This window comes from Silene latifolia, unplaced genomic scaffold (genome assembly GCF_048544455.1).
Source record: "Silene latifolia isolate original U9 population unplaced genomic scaffold, ASM4854445v1 scaffold_144, whole genome shotgun sequence".
NCBI classification, from domain to species: Eukaryota; Viridiplantae; Streptophyta; class Magnoliopsida; order Caryophyllales; family Caryophyllaceae; genus Silene; species Silene latifolia.
The window spans coordinates 392,468-417,747 of NW_027413136.1; the positions used below are offsets into that span (position 1 = coordinate 392,468).

General features: G+C 38.3%; 4 protein-coding genes and 1 long non-coding RNA gene across 8 annotated transcripts; 2 read left to right on the forward strand and 3 right to left on the reverse strand.

Annotated features, from left to right (window-relative positions):
• Window positions 1-674: 674 nt before the first annotated feature.
• Window positions 675-2,823, forward strand: LOC141637780 (trihelix transcription factor ASR3). Its single transcript, XM_074447193.1, has 3 exons — window positions 675-1,684; window positions 1,774-1,821; window positions 2,304-2,823. The coding sequence occupies exons 1-3, from the start codon at window positions 1,021-1,023 to the stop codon at window positions 2,582-2,584; spliced, it is 993 nt and encodes a 330-aa protein (XP_074303294.1). The 5' UTR covers window positions 675-1,020; the 3' UTR covers window positions 2,585-2,823.
• On the reverse strand, window positions 686-4,205 carry LOC141637781 (uncharacterized). Of its 4 annotated transcripts, none has more exons than XR_012541909.1 (4): window positions 4,165-4,205; window positions 3,477-3,803; window positions 2,260-2,419; window positions 1,901-1,961 (listed from the first exon to the last, which is right to left on the reverse strand). It is a non-coding gene; the product is annotated as an uncharacterized LOC141637781 (long non-coding RNA). The 4 variants fall into 4 exon arrangements; XR_012541907.1 differs by having other exon boundaries at window positions 3,477-3,536; window positions 3,640-4,199; XR_012541906.1 differs by having other exon boundaries at window positions 3,477-4,199.
• Window positions 4,206-4,889: 684 nt separating this feature from the next.
• LOC141637783 (uncharacterized) lies at window positions 4,890-7,394 on the forward strand. Its single transcript, XM_074447195.1, has 10 exons — window positions 4,890-5,190; window positions 5,280-5,351; window positions 5,461-5,540; window positions 5,624-5,723; window positions 5,814-5,867; window positions 6,024-6,101; window positions 6,336-6,433; window positions 6,520-6,577; window positions 6,856-6,977; window positions 7,076-7,394. The coding sequence occupies exons 1-10, from the start codon at window positions 4,987-4,989 to the stop codon at window positions 7,236-7,238; spliced, it is 1,029 nt and encodes a 342-aa protein (XP_074303296.1). The 5' UTR covers window positions 4,890-4,986; the 3' UTR covers window positions 7,239-7,394.
• A 269-nt stretch (window positions 7,395-7,663) lies between these two features.
• LOC141637782 (uncharacterized) lies at window positions 7,664-16,147 on the reverse strand. Its single transcript, XM_074447194.1, has 11 exons — window positions 15,772-16,147; window positions 15,459-15,506; window positions 15,302-15,375; window positions 13,880-14,701; window positions 13,611-13,704; window positions 13,412-13,519; window positions 12,574-13,311; window positions 10,334-12,484; window positions 10,152-10,230; window positions 9,124-9,272; window positions 7,664-8,183 (listed from the first exon to the last, which is right to left on the reverse strand). The coding sequence occupies exons 1-11, from the start codon at window positions 15,824-15,826 to the stop codon at window positions 7,897-7,899; spliced, it is 4,605 nt and encodes a 1,534-aa protein (XP_074303295.1). The 5' UTR covers window positions 15,827-16,147; the 3' UTR covers window positions 7,664-7,896.
• Window positions 16,148-23,352: 7,205 nt separating this feature from the next.
• LOC141637814 (uncharacterized) lies at window positions 23,353-24,201 on the reverse strand. Its single transcript, XM_074447239.1, has one exon. It carries the CDS (start codon window positions 24,199-24,201, stop codon window positions 23,353-23,355), a length of 849 nt encoding a protein of 282 aa, XP_074303340.1.
• Window positions 24,202-25,280: the final 1,079 nt, after the last annotated feature.

Genomic DNA, 25,280 nt, shown 5'->3' on the forward strand with positions numbered 1-25,280 from the left:
GAATTTGTTTATATATATGGGTATGACAATGATATGCATATAATAATCACCTAAGGACGTTAATTGGTGCGGGTGCGGGTGACCCTCACTTATCTAGAAACTCTTAATTCAAAACAACCAAGGAAGCACTAATAATAAAAGGACACTAATTAGTATTTGGTGGATGATTATGCCACTTAATTATAAATTATAATGATGGATGAGTTGGATAGGAGAAATGGGAGTTGCCAGTTGGACAAGTTTTTCTTTTTATGGTAGGGTACGTTACCTTATGAAAAACAACTAGAGGATGGATCATAATGCAATCAACATCATTATCATTATCATTATCATTATCATGTAGTTAGTATTAATCAATATTAGTGATATATGAGTTATGTATACTATACCCTTGCAATTTCCAACCGTTATAATTAACACCTTATGTATAGGCACATATAATAAGTTGCCAATATATGTGCACAAGTGTTTAGAAGTATTAAAAAATGAATTAACAAAAAAACAAGAGGGTGTATTGTATGAGAGTAACCAAACGAGCCCCTTATACGCAATTCTAAAGAATACGAGGGTGTATTGTATAAAATATGTAACCAAAAATGGGGAGGATAGTAGTAGGAATAATAACTGAAAATAAGAAAGTCAGCCTCCAATTACCTTTTTTTTTTTAATAAAAGAAAAAAAAAGCCGTAAGGAAGCAAGTGGAAGATATTACTTAGTAGAGGGAGTATTTAATAAGAGAATCAAAAGGGAGGGGAAGGGATTGGAGAGTAATAAAGGCAAAGATTACACTAATTATTATTATACCTTAATTAAATAATTAGTGAATAAAAACCTCTCGCGGGGGAGACGGGCTATCTAATCTAATTAGTATGACCCAACACTGACTTTGAAAAATAATCCCTTAAATAATAATAATAATAATAATAATAATGTTTTTAGGTTTAGGGATAATCTAGGGTGCCCTTTCGTCTCTGCCTCTCCTTGTAATCAAACAACGTCATTTGAAGTGACGGCATCAGAATGGCTGATCAACAACAACAACAGAAGAAGAAGAAAGTAGAAGTAGAAGATGAGGAAGAGGAAGAGCAGCAGCAACATGAGGAGGTGAGTCTGTCAGTCTGCTCTGATACTGCAGGCGTTGATGTTGATGTTGATGTTGATGTTGACGTTGATACCAACAACAAGGCAGCACGGCTACCTCGCTGGACCCGTCAAGAAATACTAGTCCTGATACAAGGTAAAAAGGTGGCTGAGAACAGAGTCCGGAGAGGCAGGGCTTCAGCCAGTTCGGTGGAGCCCAAGTGGGCTACCGTATCATCTTACTGCAAGAGGCACGGTGTTAACCGTGGGGCCGTCCAGTGCCGTAAGAGATGGAGCAATTTGGCTGGTGATTTCAAGAAGATCAAAGAGTGGGAGTCTCACATTAAGGATGACTCTGACTCCTTCTGGCTCATGCGTAATGACATTAGGAGGGATCGCAAGCTTCCCGGCTTCTTCGACCGTGAAGTCTACGACATTCTAGACCACAAAAAGGAGCTGCACCAACCCCTTTCTCCTCCTCCTCTTTTATTCGATAGTGGCCGCAATGCCCCTCCTGACGATGCCTTGTTCTCCGATTTGGATGACAACCAACTTCCTCCTCTCCCTCTCTCTATTCCATTTCCGGCTCCAACTCCCATCTCCGGTTGGTACTCTCTTCCTCTAATAGACTAGACTAGACTAGACTAGCACGTTATCAGCTTCTGACCACTCGTTATTTTTACTTGAATTCAGCCAAGCAGTATCAGCCTCTTATCCCAGACACAACACCCACACCTACAGGCAAGCTTTATTTGTTTCACATTCATTCATTCATTCCATGAATAGACTATGTTTGCTGCTCTTAAACCTTGACCTTGTAGAAAAACAAAATTGGAGATAACTCTTTGCCTCTTCACCCTTGACTGGGAAACGCTGATATCCTTGTAAATACAAATACAGTACGTGTTTTGTACCAGCCTGCTGTATAGAATGATTTTGGTGTCGGTCGTTCTAAGCAAAAACGGCCTAAATAATGTTGACTATAAAGTAACATATTATTATTATTATTATTATTATTATTATTATTATTATTATTATTCTGCTGCACGCATTCTTCTTTTCCTGCCACTATCCTCTTTAATGCTCTGTGTGCGACCCTTTTAAATATACTCTCTAGTCTCTGGCTATTTACTTATAAGTCATATATTTTACCTTAAGGTTTCATATAGTAAAACTTACACATGAAAATCGAGTGTCTCATAATCTACCCTGATATACCACAGGAGTTGATGATGAGAAGCATGCAGCGTCAAATCCTGAAATTGGGTCCACATCACAAAGCGAACGTAAACGGAAACGGTCACTGGTGGAAGATGAGACAATTGGGGCTGCCTCGCTGCTGCAAGTCATGGAGAAGAATGGTAGAATCTTAAGTGCCCAACTCGAAGCCCATAACATTAATCTTAAACTGGATAGGGAAGATCGAAAGGATCATGCTAATAGTATGGTAGCTGTTCTGAACAAGCTCGCTGATGCTTTAGCAAGAATCGCAGATAAGTTATAGCCATCATTTGATAGTGTAGATAACCAAGCATGGAGATAGATACTTTCCTTAATGTTACAAGGGGGTATCCATAGATCTTAGCACATCCCTACCTTCTTCTATTGTCTTCTTCTCTTTTTCATCGGATAAACGAGGCGTATATGTTGATTATAATATTATAACACCCTAGAACCTAGACAGTGTTAAACCCACCCTCATCTTTCTTTCTCCATCAAGCAACAATGGTGTGGACCATGCCAGATAATTGTACAAGTAATCCACCACTTTAATTACTTAATAATCTGTGTGTGATATACCGCTAGCTGTATAGTTGCATTTAAATTGATCACACTTATGCACCCGGCTGACCATTTACTATAACACACCCACTTTGGCGAGTATATCAATTTTATTAGCTCAATATAAGGTGGGCTAGAATCGAAGTTGGGTAGCTTGTGCTAATGGGTAAGACTTAAGAGCACAACCACGATTATAAACTCCTCACACTTGAATTATTTCTATGTAAGACGCTTGAATAAATACATGGGGGAAATGATATTTAAATTTGGAACCTCAAGATAGTTGAGACTCAAATAATTGTTGGGCCAAAATTAGAGTTAAGTAGCTGGGTTTATAAGTGAGTTCTATGTGACAAGTCATATCAACCAAGAAGTTGAGGTTAATGGTGAGGGCAAAATCAAACTTAGAAAACACTTACCTCAAGAGTAATGAATGTGTTTTAACATGCGAATGAGGGGTACAGAATGTACATTGACTGTAATGTAGAAGAAGTTAGGGAAGTGTTGTGTTTCAACAGACATGAAACAAAATGTTGGGAGCATACTAATTCAGAAATTTAGAGAAGCATTAATTCAGAAGAATAGATAAATTCAAGAGAGCAAGTCATACATACCTGTGCAGTACATGTAAAAAAAACTAAACTGAGTCGCATTGGTGTTGCCGTGTTGGGATACTGCAGTCATTCCAAATAAGAATAAAATATATGAGAAATTAATAATCCTCAACAGAAAGATGTGAGGTTACAAGTGAATTAAGTTATCCATAGATGCTTTTACCTCCAGTTCCCTCCAACAAGCATTATCCTGCATCTACTTTCATTTCAAGACCTGAGTCGGTTATCTAAACAAGGGTTTGCGATGAACAACTACTTGTCCAATTCCCTTCCTTTGAGCCTAACTAGCTAGCTAAGAAGAGTTGGTTGCAAACTGAAACCAATCTCCTACAAAATGGGGAAACTATAATTACAATTATCTGAATAAATGTCAATTTCAGCAGTGATGTTAATTAATTTAATCCATACATACATACATTGTTTATTGAGGAATAATATAGTGATGATTAAAAGGAAATGATCCGTATTAATTACTCCATACATACATACATAAATACTCAAACCTGAAAATCTGTTGATTCTAAAAAAGTAATTTTGGGCATTAAGTTGGCTAACAGTGACTGAGTGAGTGAGACTACAATTTGGTTCGTAAAATATAGAAGAGACTTAGGAAGATAAGTTGGATTAAAAAAAAGAATGAAAAAAAAAGGTAAACGAGTGATTAAAAAAAAGAAAGAAAAAGGCGGACCTGAGAAAAGGAGGAGGAGGAGAAAGGCAAGGAGAAGAAAGAAAAAGGCGGACCTATGAAACAAGTCGGCATTGACGAACAGCCTTTAGATACATACAATCAAGCCATCAAGGCTGGAACTGGATTCACAATTCTAAGAGACGGACCTTACCACTTACCACTTACCACTCTCTCTTCATTCTTCAACTCTTTATCTTGCCTTTTTCCATTACTTTCTTTTTATTATTATTTCTTAATTATGCTTACTAGTTTTTTCTTTTTATTAAATGTCCCTAATTATGCTTATTACTTGTCTTCAAATATCTTACGGGGTACCTAACTTTTAAATTGTTGCCTTCATAAATGTCCCCGAATCGACTTATGCTTCCCTAATACAATAATTCGATCTTATATTAGTGTTAGGGTTATATCAAATTTCCTTCCTATTGAAATAAGACGGTGTCCTCTCTTTTTGGGCAGAAGAAACAAAGATGTACTCAATTCAAAAATATTTTATAATAATATAGTTTGTTATATCGTTCAATGATGCAGAATATAGATTATTTTAATTTTTCATGTGTTCCCAACATCAACTCTTCAAAAATTCTGATTATTTATTTTGGTTGTGGAAATTAAACCTCCGTCATAGTTATTCGAACGAAAACTATACCGTAACTCCGTAAATAATTGCAAGCGTAACCTCCGTACTTCCCGAACTCACATTATATTAATTAGAAATTATCCATAATACACTAAAATGAATTACCCTAATAGAATTGGACAAGTAAGTAGAGTGATAATGGTAAGGCAAAGGGTGAATGAAAAATAGAAGGAATCCAGAAAATGGGATTATCCATGATAATCCAGTCAGCAAATAAACCACCTTACATAAAAATTGGAGGATACAATTCCACATCAAAGATTAAATCACCATCTCAATTCCATTTTCATACTTATGCTGCTGCTAAAATGTCGACTGAAAATGTAAGGTGTTCGTCTAATAAAGTCATTGATTCTCACCTCCATGTTTGGGCATCACCCACAGAGGTACTACTTGTCTTCTCTTCTGCTTTAATATTTTCCTTTCTTTTAATTTAATTAATACTGTAAATGTTTTTGTTTTTGTTTTTGTATAGGCTGCAGATAAATACCCTTATTTTCCTGGACAACAACCCACCTTACCCGGACATGTTGAGTTCCTTCTTCAGGTACTATATACAATTACAATACAATTTTTCACTTGTATGTATGTATGTATGTATGTATGTATGTATGTATGTATGTATGTATGTATGTATGTATGTGTTTGTTTGTCAGTGTATGGAGGAAGGTGGTGTTGATGGTGCCCTCATAGTTCAGCCCATCAATCATAAATTTGATCATTCTTACGTCACCAGGTACTTCCATTCATTCATTCCACCCTCTAAAACAAAACAAAACAATGGTGTCTTCCTTTTAACATAAATTCTGTTTCCTCAAGTGTTTTAAAGAGATACCCTTCCAAATTTACGGGTTGCTGTCTCGCTAATCCTGCTCACGATGGAAGTGGACTCAAACATCTTGAGGAACTTGTTACCAAGGTTGTTCCTATCTATCTATCTAAACTCCATTCTTCTAAATCTTGATTACCTCTCCCATCCTTTTTCATCATTATTGCTTTTTCTCTTCAGGATGGATTTTCTGCTGTTCGTTTTAATCCCTATCTTTGGCCACCACCTCATAAGGTAACCCCATCTCCTCTCTTTCTACTTATTACTAGTATTTAATTAACTCACTTTCTTCCTACTTGCTTTCAGAACATCATCAACAGACAACACTATTATTATGTTATATATTTACATCTACTTTGCTGTATGTATGTACCTTACTCAACTCTGCAGATGACAAATGAGATCGGAAAAGCTATGTTCTCAAAGGCTGGAGAGCTTGGTATACCAGTCGGCTTCATGTGTATGAAGGTGTTTCACAAATCACATCTCTTCGTATCTTTTTTTCTTCATATGCATGATAGTGATTTTGGTGTACTAGAATGTAACCAAAGACAAGTTTCAAACCCATGTCACCACTCTTACCACTCACTGACTTTACCACATACTGGTACTAGAATGTAACCAAAGACGAGAACTAGAATGTAACCCAAGAAACATGTCATTAGGTAAATCACATGCCTGTATTTTATGTTGAATTTTCAGGGTCTAAATCAGCATTTTTCAGAGATTCACGAGTTATGCACAGACTACCCCTCCACCACTGTATTATTGGATCATCTGGGTTTCTGCAAGCCACCACTGTACAGCTCCTCAACATGAATTCATTTTGCTAACTGGTTCCTAAATTATTCAGGTAGCTCACTACATTTTTGTGTTTGCATCACAGCGTTACAGAGGAAAATGCAGCTTTCTTAAACCTCCTGGAGCTATCGAAATTCCCACAGGTTCAAATTCTAGATTGTCCCTGATTTTGCACGCTGCTCTTTCTTAACTAAACCTCAGATTAAGACAAGAGAAGTCGATATTCTATTTAATTAATGACATATGGTAATGGTAATTTATCGTGTACACTTGGCCCCATTGTAACCTGGTTTTTGGTCGGACTATTTTCTCTTCTTTGCTTATTGTATCACTGAGATGGTAGTTATGGTTTTAAATCAATCCATAAGATTAGGGATTTAGGGTAATCATTCATTCAGCTTGATGCATGTCTATTGAGCAGGTGCATGTGAAACTGAGTGCCCTATTTCGGGTCTCTAGAGAGCCATTCCCATACCGGGATATCTCGTCCTCTCTGTCTCAACTTGTCTCCAGTTATGGCGCCAATCGAATCATGTGGGGAAGGTAATGGACTAATGGTGTGTTTGTTCTTGCTGCGTAGATAATGTGAAGAAAATTTTGCTTCATAAAACTAACTGTATGGTACAAATTATAAATGACAGTGATTTTCCATTTGTCGTTCCTGAATGTGGTTATGAAGCAGCAAAAAATGCAGCCTGTGTGATCGCCAAGGCAGCAAACTTATCGTCATCAGAGCTAGAATGGATTTTAGGCGGAACAGTCATGAAGCTTTTCCCTGGTCACTGGGCTTCCTCCCTCTCCTAAGTTAGATTTACACTTTTCCACAATGTATGAGAAACTTTGGGCATAATAAATTCCCATTAATGTTTTGAAAATTGGAACGGAGTACAAAGTATTATTTTATGTGACTCTGTACTGCTAGGCTGACAAAAGTTCTTCAATACGATTCCATGATGGTCATACGAATGCGTGCCCGGTTACTTACTGAATGTGACGCAGGGCATCAAAGGGTTGCCTGTAAAGCGTGTCATGATGCATGATGCAGCAAAGGTTTGGCACTTCATGCATCATATATGTTAGGACTAGATGACATAACAATGCTCATTATCTCAAATCATCCCAAAATCTTGCTAAAGCAGTATTTAGAATATGGTAATTTTAAAAAATTGATTTCATTGCATCAAGACCGGCGTCTCGTGGAAGTGATTGAACGAGATGCACATTTGTCATTGTGTAACACTAATGCATTTTATCGACAAAGTATGTACAGCTATAAGCTTTACACTGCTGGAACTACATCAGCCTATCGATCACTCGTCACTTCACAAACGAAGCAACAAATCTCTACAGAGGGTGTAACTGATTAAAACACTAAATTTGCCTCAACAAGCCTCACACCAAAAATTTAAATCAAGCAACTATCTGTACACTTTCTTCACAGTTAACTAACAGAGGAAAGATGCTAGTCTTCAATCCTTTGAATCTCACCCATCATGATACGGTTGCTAGTGACTTTAAAACCGAGCAGAGCCGGGTCGATCTGTCTTCCCTTCTTTCCCTTCTTTTTCCCACTCTTCCCACCCTGTGCTTCCGCATTTGCCTCAGCTTGAAGCGGCTTCCTTGTGTTACTCTTTAGCATGTCGATAAATGATGTCTCTGACACATCAGCATCGCTACATGAATTAGTCCTTCTGAATCGCATATCCTTTTTTGTTGTAGTGGCGTCAGCTTGAAGTACAGCATTACCTCCTACATCTCGTATTGTACCAATTAATTAAAAACATACCATAAAAATACTGCTCAACAAATACAAATAGTATTGATATTCAGATAGGCAAATCCATTTTGCTTGCAACAAAAATTACGTGTGTCTTGAGAATTGGGAAGGAAGGGGAGGTTGAGGGGACGGAGGAGTGATGGGTGTTTTCCTTCCAAGTATTTTAATGTTAAGAAAATTTATCATACTCTCTGATACCAGCTTCACCAGCAGAACTTACACACACCAAAAAAAAATCCTTTCCCTTTTAAATCTCTCAATCCAGACAAGGCCCAAGGATAAGGATCATCTAAAATATTCCCTCCTGCTCAACAGGATGTTTAAAACTTCAAACTTGCTTTTACTTCAAACTTGCTTTTTGATCAGGATTTGCCCATTCCTACTCCCTGGTCATTACCCCCAACATCCTCAACTAACCCACTCCAACATCCACCCTGCCTAACCCTCCCACCCTGACCTGCTAAAAACACTAAACAGCCCCTCACCTGCCGGACAGTGCCTCACGCCAGAAACAACCCATTGCCTATGTTACTCCAACACTTCACTTTGGTTGCATGTCCGACACGACACAACATTTCGTTTTAAACCCAAAAACTAAAAACTCCGGCACCTCACCAGAACAACCCATCCCCACCAGAAACATCCACCATCGCCTCCCATGTAAAAAGTCCTACCCCTCAAAAACCACCGGTGACCTTAGGAAACTTCTTCCCCTCTCCCAAATTTTCCATCCCCCACCCTCAAATCCCCTTACCCCTAAAAGGACATTGGAAACACAAAGAGGTTGCTTCCGAATGACTAGAGATAAAATTTAAGCAGCTAAATAATGAGATTAAATTTTGTGATCTGACAAAGGGCTCATTTGTAAAAGGACATCAGAAGGAAAGAAAAGAAAAATCAGACTATACACACCATCAGAAGCGCCAACAGATGGGTTCACAGCTTTAGTGGCAACATCACTAGCTCTAGCAGACGATCCTTCTTGAGATGATAAAGGACGGGAAACGGGTGGGCGTTTAAGCAATAGGTTTTCTGACACTCTAGGAAGAACAGTAGGCATCCTGTATAGAAGAAAAGCAGATATAAGAATGAAATTCAAGGACGCACAGGAGATACATCAAAGACAAATTCTATAAACGCAAAGTAAAAAGAAGAAAGACAGATCCCTAGATGAGGAAAATACATGAGAAGAGGTACGTTGAGCAAGCAAGCGCTGAGTACGATAAATAGGTTAACATTGCTTTCATTATTTTATCTTGGACTTGGCTTTTCATCTGAGTAATACTACTGCATCTGACGCTAATCATAGCTTATTTACTTGTTTTCTATTCCAAAATAGTCAGGAATTCCATATTTTCATTATATACAGACAGAAATGGAGAAGTAAATGGTTTTGATTTAAGGACATTTCAGTCAGTGACATTGTGACACAAGTATATAAGCTTAAGGTGGCCAATAATTTGCACCCTATGATTATTATAAGCAGGGTTATCGGGTTCGCTCGGGTGCCCTACAAATCGCAAATCTTTAGGAGCGAATTCGATATTGTCGTTTACTGATAACACATAAAACACATGATGAGTGAAACAGTCGGGAATTCCATACTTCATTATATGCAGAGAGAAATGGAGAAGTAAGTGGTTTTGATTTACGGACATTTTAGTCAGTGACATTGTGACACAAGTATATAAGCTGAACGTGGCCAATAATTTGCACCCTATTATTATAATAAGCAGGATAATCGGGTTCGCGCGGGTGCCCTACGAATCGCAAGTCTTTACGAGCGAATTCGATCTTATTGCTTACTGAAAATACATAAAACACACATTCTATAAGCGCGAATCGGAAAGGGCATACTCATAGCGAATCCGGTAACCATTACTTAGAAGTATATTAAATGCCCAAATGTTCAAATAGAATTGCCAAGAATCAAATTCTACCTCTCATGGCCAAGGGCAACATCTTCAGCAAAGGAATCTGAATGACCCATATTCTCATTGTAGAATCCTGTTTGCGGGCCTGTATCAAAAAATCATTGCTCAGTAACCTAATATGACAAATGCTATTTGCCACTATAGAAGGGGAAAAAAATTCAAAAGTAAATTAAACAATAAATTAATACCAGCAATCACGATGGAGCTTTGTCTGCTGATGGAACTAACCGGCATCTCCCGGTTATCAAATGCTGACATTCCTGGTAACTTAGATATGCTCTCTGAAACATCCATCACCGACCCCTTCATCATATCCTCAACTTTGGGAACCCGGTTCTTTGCCTCTACCTCAGTGAAATCTCTATCGACAAAAGGCATACCATTTGAATTTGTGAACATTAGCGACGAACTCTGATTCATTCCAGGAAACACAGATTCTCCATCCACATAATTTTCAGAACTTGATCTACCAGCCAACCTTCCAGTCCCATTAAGACCCCCAGCCTGCTCATCAGCTAATCGAAGCTGATTTTCTTGGCCAGCAATATTGGCAAAAGGTGAAAAAGCAGGGTTATTCAAAATAGTATCTCTATCCTGGGCGAAGTTGAACAAATGGTCCGTGGAACTTGCCCCGGAGAAAAACCCTGAAGGCGCTCTATTCTCCAACATTTCTCCTTCATATAAATTCTTCGTCTGACTAGATTGATGGCTAGAATTCTGATGCAGCAATTCCATCAACACCCTCTTTGAATTATCCTCATCAAAGTGTTGCTCCCTCTTCTGCTGCTCAGCGTTGAGATGCCGTAGTTGCAGGTGAGGTTCTAACCAATCACTTGACCGACGGCCATCAATGTCAGGCCTATGGACCTCTGAGTCCATATGAGGAATATTAAATTCATTCGACACCAGTGAGTGATGAGGATGATGAGAAAGGGTACTGGAATTTAAAGACCCCAGGTTACCTGCAGACCAGAGATGCCTGGGCGGATCTTGGATCTCCATAACCTGCGAACGAGACATAGCATTTGCCATGTCCAAGCTAATCCCAGACCGACCACCTTGCAAAGGCATTGCACGTTCAAATGGGATTGTCCCAGGGTCATATAGCCCTCTCTGCAACTGAAGGCGTTCAATTTCTCGTAGCTGCTCATCATGTGAAGCCCTCTGTTGCTGCTGGAACATATCTAGTGGGCTAAATGCAGGTGGGCTGAAAGCAGCTGAGTGAGCTCGGTGAGAACCACCATGGTTACGAAGAAATGGCTCAGGTACATCAACAGCCCAAACTGAGTCAATTTCTTGTCTCTGTCTTAAACCCATCTGCATCTGCCTTGCTTGCAATTCCTCCTGCTGGAGCTTTTGTTGGGAGCGAAGTCTTTCATGCCTTCCATGCTGCATTAATTCTAAAATATCAGCCTGGCGGTCCCGATGAGTTCGTTGACCCATGTTTGCATGAACAAATTGTTCTACAAAAGGATCATTGTGCCTTGAAGGTTGGTGTAGATGCATTTGTGAATCACGTAGAAGTTGTTGCTTCAGCAACATCTGATCCAAGACATTGTTGCCCATCCCAGGATCCATATGGGATTGAGCAAACCCAGGATCACGAGCAGAACCATGAATGATCTGTTCTAGAAGGAATTGGTTAGCTTGAGATTCCCGCTCCTGCATATATATTTGCTGAAGTTGCTGCTGTTGTTGCTGCTCCTGCAACTGTTGCTGTTGTTGCAGCTCTAGCTGCCTCTGCTGGAGAGCCAAGAAGTGCTCCAACTCCGAAAAAGATTGATTAGACAGCTGTTGTTGGACAGAATGTCGAGTCTGAACTTGTTCAAGATGAGACTCGTTCAAGTTACCAAATTGAGATAACAGATTTCTCTGTTGGATACTCTGTTGGAATTGCCGTGACATCATACGTTCGGCTAGTTCACGATGGTTAGGTTCATGTTCACTGTGAGTAAATTGGGGGTTCTCTAACAGCTCACCAAAGATGCTGGAGTTAGAAATTGGGCCTTTATCATTAAAGGTGGGCCATGTTTCTTCGATATTTGTATCATGAACGCCCACAAATGAAGAAGTTGACGGATCCATAAGGTGACCAGGCATATCAACAGCAGAAGGCATACTTAATGGTTGGTTTTGCCTGGAAGGATTAGATTCAAGTTCAGACCACAACAAGCCAAATGGGTGCAACTTATCACTATTCTGATTTGGCAGTCCGTATTCTTTCGTGTCATCCGAATTGAAAGGGTACCCAGCAGAATTTGTCAAGGGACCATCGGCACTTCTAAGATGTCTCCCACCAAGGTTTCCACGACTCTCAGGTCTTCCAGGAAAAACAATTTCTATGACGCAAGTATAAATGGCAAGGCATTAATGTCATGGTTTCATCAAATGATTGTTCAAAAACACAAGATAGGAAGTAGATGTATACCTTCATCAATAGGAGAAGAATCATGAAAGCTTTTCCCTTCGATAAACGGAAGTTGTGACGGAAAATCGTGCTCAGAGATTATAGAATGAGTCTGCTGCTCTGGGTGATTATCAAAATCCGAGAAACGCCAACCCTGGTTATTCACTGTAGACATATCATTGATCTCCCCAGGTGCTGATCCCCCAAGGTTATCCACCCTAGCACTTGTGTCTGAGCTGGTAAAGTGTCCTTCTTGAACTCTCAGGTGAGTCATGACATCACCCAATTCTTGAAAAGGTGCATCTTCAGAAGCATCTGCTAGTCGGACTGGTAAATCTATGCCAAAGAAACCTTGTTCAAACCACGAAAGGATATCAACGCCAAGAAATGGACCTTGTATCTCACCCTGAGGGTCACGATAGTACAGTGTTAACTCCTCAGGAGATACACCTTCAAAACGATTACTGTTTTTATCATTTTGAGAATATAACAGATCCCCGCTACCCTCGACGGATTTCGAGGCGAAAAATGTGTTCATTTCATCAGGAAGTTTGGAGCCAACACCCACAGCAGCGTGTTCAATATCATCAAAAAAATTATGGTTAGTGCAAGCAGAATCAATAGATTGCCAATTTTCAGCAGCTTTCAAGTGTGAATCATTGTAATTAACACCAACAGGCTTTCCAGCATCACCAATTTGCACCCTCTCCAATTCCAGGCCTGAAGCAGTAGAATCCGTTGCGTATTTAGCACTTTTTTCTGAAACATATATCAAAATCCAAATGTTGAATCAATCGAGTTAGGGGAGATCTTCACATAAGCAAGAACATATACGCAACAAAAGAAAAGAGGATGTCACCTTCTGCTTGAAGGCCATCAGTGGTAGCCAGATCATGGTAACTAGCAATATCATCCTCAGTAATACTGGTAGGTAGGACATCCTCAAAAGGATCAACAACACCTACGCCTGTATCATGACAACTTTCAGCAATCAGATGACAATAGTACTCCTATATGCAGACGCTCCGACCAAAAAGAAGTGTTGTAAATCAAATTACCTGTTGCAGACTCAGTTACTTGTCGCTGTTTAGATGGATTGTATGAAGCTCCACTACCAGTAATATTTCCTTTCCACATGTCTTTGAGTATTCCCTGTTGATATTATGCGACAATGTTGTCAATACTAGCAAAAAATAACTAATGATTCAGATCTCTTCTATGATCCCTTAAAGTTCGAACTTAGAAACATGGGCAGCTACCAAATAAAATTAAGCAACCAACATCGGTAACCAAAAATAATTATGTAAAATGTGGCCAAAGAACTCACCTCCTCCACCACGTCAGGTGCAACAAATGCCAGCGGCTCAACATTCGCCATTTGGGTTACACCAGGCACCTCATCCATGGAAAGAGGCTTCGAAATAGAAGTTGGATCCAACTTTTGGAAACGGTAAATATCCAAAAGTTTTGCCCTTGGGTAGCGAAACGAATCGACTGAAAAACTTGGTTTACCGGGGAAGTTCTCATTCTTGTCGCCTTGATCAGCGCCAATTGTACTACCCAGTAGAGGCTTCGTGTGAGGTGCAATGCTTGATCTCCCTCTTCCAACGGTAAATCCTGTAGCTGGACCGTCAACTTTTCCTTTACCAGGTCCAAAGCCAGGTGCAGCACGGTAAGGACTTGGTGCACCAGCATTAGAATCCACTCGATGGCGAGGCCTCCACTTATCACGTGTATCAGCATCCCGATTAACACTTCCAACAGGCGGAACATCATTATGAGCCTCTTCCTTTTCGACGTCAGTTTTCTTCTCTATTCGCTGTTCCTTTTCCTTTTCTTCGGGGCCCCACCTAGAAGACCATTTGCTGTCACGCCTTGTCTCATTGGAAGCATTACGATTGTTTGCATCAGTCCAGCGTTCAGATGATGGTAAGCTTCTGGCCTCAGTACTATCTCTTGCCGATGCAGTCTCAACACGACGTTCAGTTTTCTTGCGGTCTCTTCTGCCAAGTAAACCAGTTTCCCTTTCTTCTTCACGCCAACGCCTTGCGCTCTCATTCTCAAGTTTCCTCCAGTCCTTCTTGTCGCTTTCTTTCTGAGTTAGATCAGCGGAGTTACCAAGGGATAGGGAGTTGGGTCCACGAATATCCTATTACAAGAGGAAAAACAACATCCAGTTAATGGAAGTGAGCCAGTTCAATTGTGAAGCATGTTCCTCAACTAAATGGGGTAACCATACACTATATCGTAGTTATCAAGTATAATAACCTACACCTACCATTAAATATAAGAGTCTGAAAATAGGACATCCAGGCAAATCAACAAAAGAAAAAAAACTATCAAGCAAGATAACTTAGACGATGACCTAAACAAGTAACATTTCTGAAACAAGGGAACAACTCCTACGGGAAAAATCCAAGCAGTGTCCAGTATGCAGAATGACAGAAATTCAAAAACTTAAGAGGAGGAAATGAAGTGCAAAGTGAAGAGTTATAAATGCTTGAATACCAATAACATTTTAACAAGCCTTTCAAATTTTGATAACGATGATGCAACAGTGATGACGACAAAAAAGTTGCTTCAAATATGCATAAACAATTAGTTTGACAAATTCTTCACAACAGCAGATGAGAAGCCATGACGGGAACAGACAGAAATAAATGAGGAGAAGCTCCTCCTATGGGGAGTTGACCATGAGAAAGCAATAGGAACAGTGATACAAGGATAGTAAAAAAAAGGTGGGATGTACCTGCTTAGAATCGCTATGTTTGGCGTAAAGCCACTGAGGAGACAATGGAATGTTGCTCTCAGAAAGAGCCTGATCTGCGGTGATTTGGAAAGGGAAGAATGAGATAACAAGTGTAAGAAATAAACAAAAAAACATAATAAGGGAAATAGTAAGATACCTTTAACGACATCAAGGAAGTCGAGAGAGACCTTTCCGCCATCATTTCCTGGACACATATAATAATAGGAATGGCATTAGACAACAACATTTAATGTTGAATTAAAAGGAAAGGCGTGGAATTGAGGAAGATAAGATGATTTGTAGAAAAGAAAACAAGACTACAAGTTTAGATCTATGAAGCAAGCCCTAATGGTATAGCACAGTAATAGATTAAAAACTGAAATCTAGAATCTACAAGAGTTGTTTAATAATAATAATAATAATAATAATAATAATTGGAATCAAACAGAGATTTGGGAAGAGAGATTTACCTTTAGGGGTTGAAGAGAGGAGATCGTCGGGGAGATCAATCTTGCGGTCTGACATGTCCAACCCGAATTTGAGATTTGAGATTGAGATCGAAATCGAAGATGCAAGATGAGAAGAGAAAGAGAGAGAGAGGAGTGAAAGAGGAAGAAGAGGAGGAGATTATTATTAATTAGGGTTTGGAGAGTATTTGGAGTTGCAGATGACAAATATGAGAAACCAGGATTGGGGTTGGGATTACAACAATAAAAAGCCAGATAGAGAGAGAGAGAGAGAGAGAGAAAGCTGCGAGCGATATACGAATTTTTTGGGAGACAAATTGCTACGTATTTCTCTCTATTTCCTTCCTCTCCCACTTTATAATACTCCTCCTCCTCACTACTAAGGCTCTGTTTGGTAAATGGTATATCAATCAATCAATCAATACTATATATTAATTCCAGAAATCAAGGGACTTCAAAGTAATTAAAAAAAGTTATACAAATTAATTATATTATATAGTTTTAAATCACTAGCACCGTGTGATGGACCCGATTTAGGGATCTCAATGCAAATATTATATAGTTTGGGTTAAAATTAAATTATATAGAAGCTTGCTTGGTAATTTTCCTAAACATTTGTAAGAGGCTAAAATATGGTCAATTTCCTTAAAATAAAATAATTAAATAAGATGGTCAATTTCAAGGAGACTAAAAGAAAGAAGATGCTTGATAATTTTCCTAAATATTTATAGAAGACTAGAAGATGGTCAATTTCCTTAAAATAAAATAATTAATTAGTATAAATATGCACACTTATGGTAATTGTTCCGGGTGTAATTCCAGAGCAAGTATAGTTACCACCCGGGGCTTGTTGAATGATGTCGTGAGTTGGATTCTCCCCTGGCCTTAATCGTTCCTCTCGGCCTCTCCTGCAACAATGAACGAACTGAGTGCTTGGCTTTGAGCCAAGCGTACCCACTCCGACGCCCAAGTCAGTAAACTTAGATGTATAAGTTGTATGCTAATTGGCTAGGAATATATTGTAGAGAGATAAGGAAGATTATACCAGATGAATAGTGTATTTAGGTTAAGTTGTGTATTTCTGGATTGGATGGGATCTTTTCCTCAATGAAGGTTGAGGAGTATTTATAGACTTCACCTTTTGTCACGTAGTGGCCAAGTGGCCAAGTGGCTAGCGGTGGAAAGATCGATCTACCCCTCGGCCGAGGGACCTATGGTCGGCGGCGGGCCCGTGACTCACCGCCGAGGGGTCTTGGATATGAGTACGCGGGTATGTGTTCCTTTGGCGGGTTGTCATGCCGGGACCAGTGTTGGCAGCCGATGGGCCGCATCGGGCTAGTCGTCTAAGTCGTTGACTTGTTTGTGGATATCTTTGACCTTGCTCAATATGTTGACTTGGTCAGCGGTGCAGAATATGCCCCATCAATTTGCCCCCAGCGTAGTCTATGCCGTGGTATGGGCTTCGATGTACGTCTGAGCGTATATTCTGCGCAAGTAACTTGTGAAAAATTTCTTGCATCGGCTTCTTCGCGGCGGCCTCTTACGCTTCCGCCTAGTCTTCCCAGTGCCGTCCGTATCCCCCTCCACATGGATGTGTATTGGGCATCCGATGTGGAAAAGAAAGGGACGCATGCCGAGACCGGATTGAGAGTCTTGCCGTAGTTTTTGATTGCCCCAGGCCGGCGCCGTCTAGCCAGGTTGTCCATGTGGCGGCGGAGAATGATGCTTGGGAATTTGTTGAGGAAGGTGAATAGGCGGAGAGATTTGAATAGGCGTGTTGAAGACGCGTTTGGTCACCGCTGCATTGATTGACACAACTGTTGCAACGATTGACATCCCGTGGTTGCATGTCCGACACGTGTCTGCACGCTGATTGGTTGACGCTTCATGGGCTGTTCTCTGATTGGTTGCCTCTTTGCGTTATTTAATTGAGTGCCTTCGTTTTTACCGTCGGCATGGCCGAGGCAGTTAGTATGCGCATCACAACTGTGTTAACGTCTTTAGCATTTCCTCTAGCGTACCGGTCCCGTCGCTCTCGGCTAGGCCGAGGTAATCGGGTTATGGCTCGATAGCATTCGTGAATCGTAGGCATATTGACCGCCAGACTTGCGTCTCAACTGCACTGAGTATACGTTTCTTCTAGCATATCGGTCGTTGTGTCCCCGTCGCTCTCGGCTTTGGCCGAGGTAATCGGGGTTACGGCTCGATAGCGCTTATCGGTCATTGTGTTCCCGTCGCTCTCGGCTAGGGCCGAGGTAATCGGGGTTAATGGCTCGATAGCATTCGTAACTGTAGGCATATTGACCGCCGGACTTGCGTCTCAACTGCACTGAGTATACGTTTCTTCTAGCATATCGGTCGTTGTGTCCCCGTCGCTCTCGGCTTTGGCCGAGGTAATCGGGGTTACGGCTCGATAGCGCTTATCGGTCATTGTGTCCCCGTCGCTCTCGGCTAGGGCCGAGGTAATCGGGGTTAATGGCTCGATAGCGATTCTTCTAGTGTACCGGTCATTGTGTCCCCGTCGCTCTCGGCTGAGGCCGAGGTAATCGGAGTTAACGGCTCGGTAGCGATTCTTCTCTTTGAGTGACAAACACTTCGATGGAAAAGTTGGGTGATTCATTCGTTTGCTATGATCGTGCGTTGGGGTGTCCACAATGGGTTTGGACACCTCCGCCGCTATACAAAGTATTTCCTCAAGTTGTCGGTGTTCCAATGGCTCAAAGCCAAGCCCTCAGTTCGTTCATTGTTGCAGGAGAGGCCGAGAGGAACGATTAAGGCCAGGGGAGAATCCAACTCACGACATCATTCAACAAGCCCCGGGTGGTAACTATACTTGCTCTGGAATTACACCCGGAACAGTAATAATTATTAATATTATAAAATTATATATTAAATTTAAAATCTATGCAATTTTATTAAACTTTATAGTTTATTAGATGTATAGAGATGTTAATTATTTAACATACAAAAATATAATATAAGTAGGTTATAAATAATTAAAGTTAGATTCCATAATACATAATATTGCATAATTCTTTCGATTTGATTTAATGCATATATTCAATATATTTATATAAATATATAATACTCTTAAAATTGCATGTTTAAGTAGTAAAAGTAATTTCGTAATTAACAATATTATCAGCGAGATTAGTGAAAGTGGTAGAAACAACAACTGGAGTAGTGAAATAATCAATATTAAAGCGGCAATAGTGAAAGTAACAATAATTACGACGGAGGTAGTGAAATTATCAATATTAATGCGGTAGTAATGACAGTAACAATAATTACTGGAGTAGTGAAATAATCAATATTAAAGCGGCAATAGTGAAAGTAACAATAATTACGACGGGAGTAGTGAAATTATCAATATTAATGCGGCGATAGAATTTACAAGAATAATAATTACTACGAGTAATGAAAGTAACAATGATTACGGGCAAGTAGTGAATGTTATTACTATTGTTTCATTAATAAGAGTAAAATATTAATAAGGTGAGTAGTGAATTTATCTCAAAGATATTAATGATAAATTTAAGGGTTATGCAATTTAAGTAATTTTATTTAATGAAAAAAAAAATTAACGGTATCTAGAGGTAGCCCGGGCGAAGCCGGGCACCAATACTAGTTGGCCAAATTTCAGCATATTGGAGAGGTTTAGCATGTTTGACATACGAATATGCTATTTAGAGCGTTTGGTTAATGGCATATTGAAATAGCATATTGGGGTCCAATATGCTATTTTGCAATATGCTGCTCCTACTACCATATTAGGTTAGCGGATTAGAAAAAAAAAATATTGTCTTATTTACCCCCTTAAAAAATACTACCCTTCCTTTTATATATTTAATAAATAATTTCTTCATATCCTTATTTGTCATTTTACAACTAATCTAAACAATCTGCTAATCTAAAACTGTCAATTACCAAACACCTCTAAAACAATTCTGCTAAATAAATCTGCTAGTCAAACCCGCTAAATCATTATGCTAGTCAAATCTGCTTTCTAAATCTGATTCTGCTAATATTAATCTGTTGTTTACCAAACAGGGCGTAACACTCCCCTAATTATCTCTCAACTTAGTCAATAGCCTAACTACAAATTATTAGTATTACTTATGATAATATTATTTTGAATTTTATATATTAATTGCTATCAAATATAACAAGATACTCTTAAACAGCTATTTATATTATGTACATAGATATCAACTCAGAAATATCACAAGTATTATCAAAAGATATTCGAAAAACATCAAAATAATTCACATTTTTTATTCCATATTCATACTGATATATTCTTATATATGAGTTATGTCATCTCAATCGGTTGGATTGCAGTTAAATTGACAAATAATTTTTAAAATCTTACCCAACAAATGAGTAATACGTGGATTATTTTCTATTTTTATAAATGTTCTAAGATATATTCCATCATATTCTATTGTATTTATATAACAAACTATACTAAAGCATAATGTGATCATCAATTATTAAACACTGTAGTTTAGAGCTAGAATTTTACTTTCAAATGAAGTAGTGTTTTTTAGTTTGGATACAATAAAAATGTTGCCTATATTAGGTCGATCAATCGTTGATTTCTATCGACGACGTTTTAGTAAATATCGACGACGTTTTTCAAAAAAAAAAGACGATAATAACTCCTTCCACTCATTTAACACTTTCTCTCTCTAAGAAATTTTCTCTCAACTTCAACTAAATTAAAAAAGAAAACAACAACAACAATTAACAACATGACGGATCTCGAATCACCGGTACTTAAACAACTTAATCGCTTCATTATTTGGTTAATTTTTTTTTTCGCACCGCTAAATATATTCGATAATTGATTTACGTCACGTATTGATTTAGTAATAATAAACATTGCAATTTTTCTCAGCGTAAATCAAATTTGTACCCCAAAGGTTGAACCGTGGACCAAACTTTGAGATCTAACGTTGGCCATGGACCAAACGTTGGAAAGCAACGTTTGCGTGTCCAAACGTGGAAATCAGCGTTGGCCGCGGTCCCAACGTTGGAATCCCACGTTTGGCGCGGATAATTTTTTTTTTTTTTTTTTTTGCCAAACGTGGGATTCCAACGTTTGGACCGCGGCAAACGTTGATTTCCCACGTTTGGACCACGGCCAACGTTGGTTTTCAACGTTTGGTCCATGGTCGATTGTTGAATCTCAACATTTAGTCCATGAACTAGTTCATTTTTAAAAAGAAAAAAAAACGTGTTTAATACGTTTATTTGCCGATTTTTTAAATTTATTTAAGTTTTCTAGTCGATGTGCGTTAATTTCTAACATCTTTTAATTGGTTTAATGCAATGAGAGATCGAAATGTAGTTGGCTTTTAGTAGAATTTGAGAGAAAATTGTTTAGAGAGAGAAAATAGTGTAATTATGCAAAGGGCATTATCGTATTTTGGAATGAAAACGTCGACGATATTTACTAAAACGTCGACGATATTTACAAATCGGGTTTATTTAACACCAAAACGCTACTTTAACACTATTATAATTTAAGTGATTCTAAAAAAAAAAAAGATTAAAGCTATTATTCAAATTCACGTTCTATGAGAGTATAATTTCTTATGTTTGGTATTGATAAAAAAATGTTTTTTTCCCAAACTGATTTGGTGAAACGGTAACAACCGTCTTTCAAACTTTAAGACATTTACAATGGCTTCATCTTCTTCTTGGTGCTTAATATCGATCTCATATTGAGAAAACCACAAATGACTTGTTGAAAAATTAGACCAAAAATTACGAATTACACTCAATATGTTAGATCATCTTCTTCTCAGTGCTTAATATCTACTCCCTCCTAGTTTAATTGTTGGTTCCCTTTCTTTTGGCCATTAAAATTAAAGAAATGAATTTGGACCACCTAAAACACCTTACCCCACCCACATGAAATTGAATTTAAACCACACAAAAGTTACCAAAAAAAAGGAAAGGAACCAACACCCGACTAGCATCAAAAAGGAAAGAGAAATTAACAATCAGACTGAAAGGGAGTATTATTTAGACTAAAAATTACGAATTTGACTGAATAAGTTATTTATCACCAAATCGGCCATATTCTTAAACAACCATTTGTGTTATCTCAAATGGTTGGTTGAAGAGTTATTTTTCATTTTCTAATACTCTTTAAGATATATTCTACCATGTTCTAATGTTTGCGTGAGCTCCATCGTGAGCTTACAATGCACCACAAGGATGTCCATAAATTAAACTATATGAAATGAAAATATATATTTTACAAATTGTTGTAAAAGACTAATCATACATAAGATTAGCCCAAAACAAAAGGCTCAAAATTAAAATACATAACTTTAGGCTATTTATTTTTCGTCCACGTACTTATGTCTAGAGGTGGCAATCATTAACACGACCTGAAAACCCGACACGAACCCGACACGAAGTTAGCGGATTAAGGTTAAAACGTTGTGATCCATTTAAGTAATTGGGTTGACACGGACATGACACGAAACTTAAATGAGTCGGGATAGGGTTGAACTCTTTTGACACGAACCCGACACGAAAAACCCATTTATTTAAAAGTGTCATAATATATTTGGATTTAATCAATAATCTAAACAAAAAAACTAAAAATAAGCATTTTTATTCATCATTTTTGGGATAACAAGGCTATAACGCTTAACTTATTTTATTAGTTTATTGGGGTAAACGGGTTAAATGGGTTAAAAATGACCTGATAAAAGATAAATGAGTTAAACAGGTCGGGTTGAGTTATAGAAAAATTAAATGGACTGGATTAGGGTTGAGACAAATAACCCGTTTATGTAATTGGGTCGGGTTAGGTTTGAGGTAGTGATGACTCGTTTACAGTTGACACGGACATGAACACGACACGACCTGATCTGTTTGCCAGGTCTACTTATGTCGCATGTGAGAATCAAACTCCAAACTCCATGGTTGGAATAAGAAAACTTTTCTACATAATGTAAAAAATGAGAGTTCCCACATTCAACCAAACAACAAACGATTCCTTAGATTGAGACATTCTCAAAAAAAAAAATGAGTGTATGTTGGTGGAAGTGTGAGGGCCGAGAGTATTTGTGTAGGGTTTGGAAGGAGTGGAACCATAATTCAGAGTAGTATAGGTCTACAGGTTACAAGGCCCAATAATATACTCAATTTTGATCCATATAGTTGACTCCGATCCGATTCATTCGAACTTTCCAAGTATATTGTCCTTCCCCAATAAGTGAATACTATAAGACACACTGATTTTGAATACATACACTTTGTTTTCTGATTGTGAGAGATTTGATTGCTCACTTTTATGATATCATGTTGTTTGATGTTTTGAAGATTGAATTGAATCAAACAGCAATGAGTAACTAGAATTGTAGATAGATTTGAAATTGAATCAAGCAGCAATGATTTAACACATTCTGTTCTAATTGAAATTCAATTATTTTAAAAAAAAAACAATCAACCCTAAGAAACAAGAAGGTATTAATTAAGCAATAAAATAAGACTAAATAATAATAATTAATCTAGACATGAGAATGAGAATGAGTATGAGATGATGATGATGATGATTGATTAGAGATTATTTAGCATCATCATCATCTGTTTCTTTTTCTTCATATTATTATCCCTTTTCCTAGTTAATCTATCATTCATAGCCTGCTCAAGCTGGTCTACTCTATTAGACAAAGTTTGTATCAACCTCGTCTGGTTGTCGTTCTTGTTACAAAGATCTGCTATCATCTCCATCAACCTCCTATTATCCTCCGCCATCTTCTCCAGAACAACCTTGCTATTGTTATTGTCTTCCTCAACCACTAACCACCCTTGCTTTCTGTCTTCTGATTCTGACTTTCCATCATCCACGCATTCCCACGCCTCTGATTCATTATCATTCTCCTCAATTTCACTCATCAACTGCCTTTCTGACTTGTCGTCATCAGCAGTAGCAGTAGCATCAGCAACAATAGAATCTATCCTCTCCTGCAACAAGATAGCCTTCCGAATAACAGCCTTGCGACAAATCCTAACAGAGTCATTAAGGCCTCCAATGGAATCAAGCTTCAACAGCAACGCCATTAAAGTCTCGCTAACCTTCAACCTGTGCCGATCATCACGGATTATTAATTCAATAGTATCACCATCCATAACATCCTTCTCCACCTCCTCAACACCGCGCTTCAGTTCCAGAATCTTCCTCACGTTTTTCCTGATCCGAAACCCGCGAAAGGCCTTCTGAATCTTCACTGCATAGTCGGATCGGGTGGGCATAAAATTGACGGGGACGGACCTTACAGGAGGCATAGGAGGGCGAGGGCGGCGGCGGTTATTATTGGTGTCAAAACGAGGGTAATTATCACTATCATGTCTTTCAAAAGGAATACTTCTATAATAAGGCCAATAATCGTACATACTTTCCATCATCTTGATCTTGCGACCTTTCTTTTCAGAGATTATTATTAATTAATTAAATAAAAGATCTTCTGTACGAGTATTACTATTGTCAAGGAGAAGGAAGCCAAGGGGGTTTATATACGAGTGGGATGAGACGTTAAGGGAATAGAATAGGAAAGTCTTCCGAGAAGGATCTCGTCCTTTCCTCAACCATCTCCCACTCTATATAGGAAACTTCTAGAATTTTCTCAAACTTAGTGCAAATCCTTAATTTTTTTTTTTTTTTTTTTTTTTTTCTGAAGCGTATTTATGTTGGGTCTGATACGTTCATTTTTATAAAAACTCTATTTATAACCGTAAATGTTAATAAATGAGTTATATTTTATTATAATGAGGTCATCTCACACCAGAATTATTGAAACCATTTGGACTCTATTTAGAAATCTTAAGTAATACGTTTTTACGCGATTTTTTGTATTTTTTACGTTAATGTTCTTATAAAATAGTTTTAATACATACTTTTTATAAGATTAAATTTGAATAGAGCTGAACTAAGACTTAATTTGAGAACATACGAATAAAGCTATTTAAATACGGGTTTGGATTGAACAATTATCAGACTATAAGATAAAAATGTACCCCTATAATACCAAGTGAGCGCGCCGAGCTACACTAACAAACTTACGGTCTCAACCCTTACTGCTTAGCCGCCCTTTTATTAAAATATGGACATTACGCGGATTGTCGACTAAAATGGTCAGAGTATAGCTTTTTTTTTTTAAAAAAAAAAAAACGATAACACTTTTCACAATTAATAACTTCACATTTAGAAATTCTGATTTGTTTTTACCTCCAATTTACTCCTTGATCAGCCTTACTTTACACACCAATATACCCCATATAAGACCACCTATCAGTGCCGTATTGATAACGTCTACAAAGCTTGTACTCCCACCTTTCCAACGAGTCTAAAAACACCTCAAACCGACCTCGTTTGCTATCTCAAACATCGACTGAAAGTCACCCCATTGCAAGTGTTCAAACTCTAGCCAAAATGTCGTGTTTAACAAAAAAATTTTATTAAAGGTTGTGTTTCACAAACATTTTTT

What these genes read in the sequence shown, in the direction of transcription:
- LOC141637780 (XM_074447193.1), top strand. Translation starts at nt 1,021, where the DNA reads ATGGCTGATCAACAACAACAACAGAAGAAGAAGAAAGTAGAAGTAGAA. An exon ending in GGCTCCAACTCCCATCTCCG is followed by an intron (nt 1,685 to 1,773) that starts GTTGGTACTCTC and finishes ACTTGAATTCAG; the next exon opens with CCAAGCAGTATCAGCCTCTT. An exon ending in CACAACACCCACACCTACAG is followed by an intron (nt 1,822 to 2,303) that starts GCAAGCTTTATT and finishes GATATACCACAG; the next exon opens with GAGTTGATGATGAGAAGCAT.
- LOC141637783 (XM_074447195.1), top strand. Translation starts at nt 4,987, where the DNA reads ATGGGATTATCCATGATAATCCAGTCAGCAAATAAACCACCTTACATA. An exon ending in AGCTATCGAAATTCCCACAG is followed by an intron (nt 6,578 to 6,855) that starts GTTCAAATTCTA and finishes TCTATTGAGCAG; the next exon opens with GTGCATGTGAAACTGAGTGC. An exon ending in AATCGAATCATGTGGGGAAG is followed by an intron (nt 6,978 to 7,075) that starts GTAATGGACTAA and finishes TATAAATGACAG; the next exon opens with TGATTTTCCATTTGTCGTTC.
- LOC141637782 (XM_074447194.1), bottom strand. Translation starts at nt 15,826, where the DNA reads ATGTCAGACCGCAAGATTGATCTCCCCGACGATCTCCTCTCTTCAACC. An exon ending in TGATGGCCTTCAAGCAGAAG is followed by an intron (nt 13,312 to 13,411) that starts GTGACATCCTCT and finishes TATATGTTTCAG; the next exon opens with AAAAAAGTGCTAAATACGCA. An exon ending in ATCTGTTGGCGCTTCTGATG is followed by an intron (nt 8,184 to 9,123) that starts GTGTGTATAGTC and finishes TACGAGATGTAG; the next exon opens with GAGGTAATGCTGTACTTCAA.
- LOC141637814 (XM_074447239.1), bottom strand. Translation starts at nt 24,201, where the DNA reads ATGATGGAAAGTATGTACGATTATTGGCCTTATTATAGAAGTATTCCT.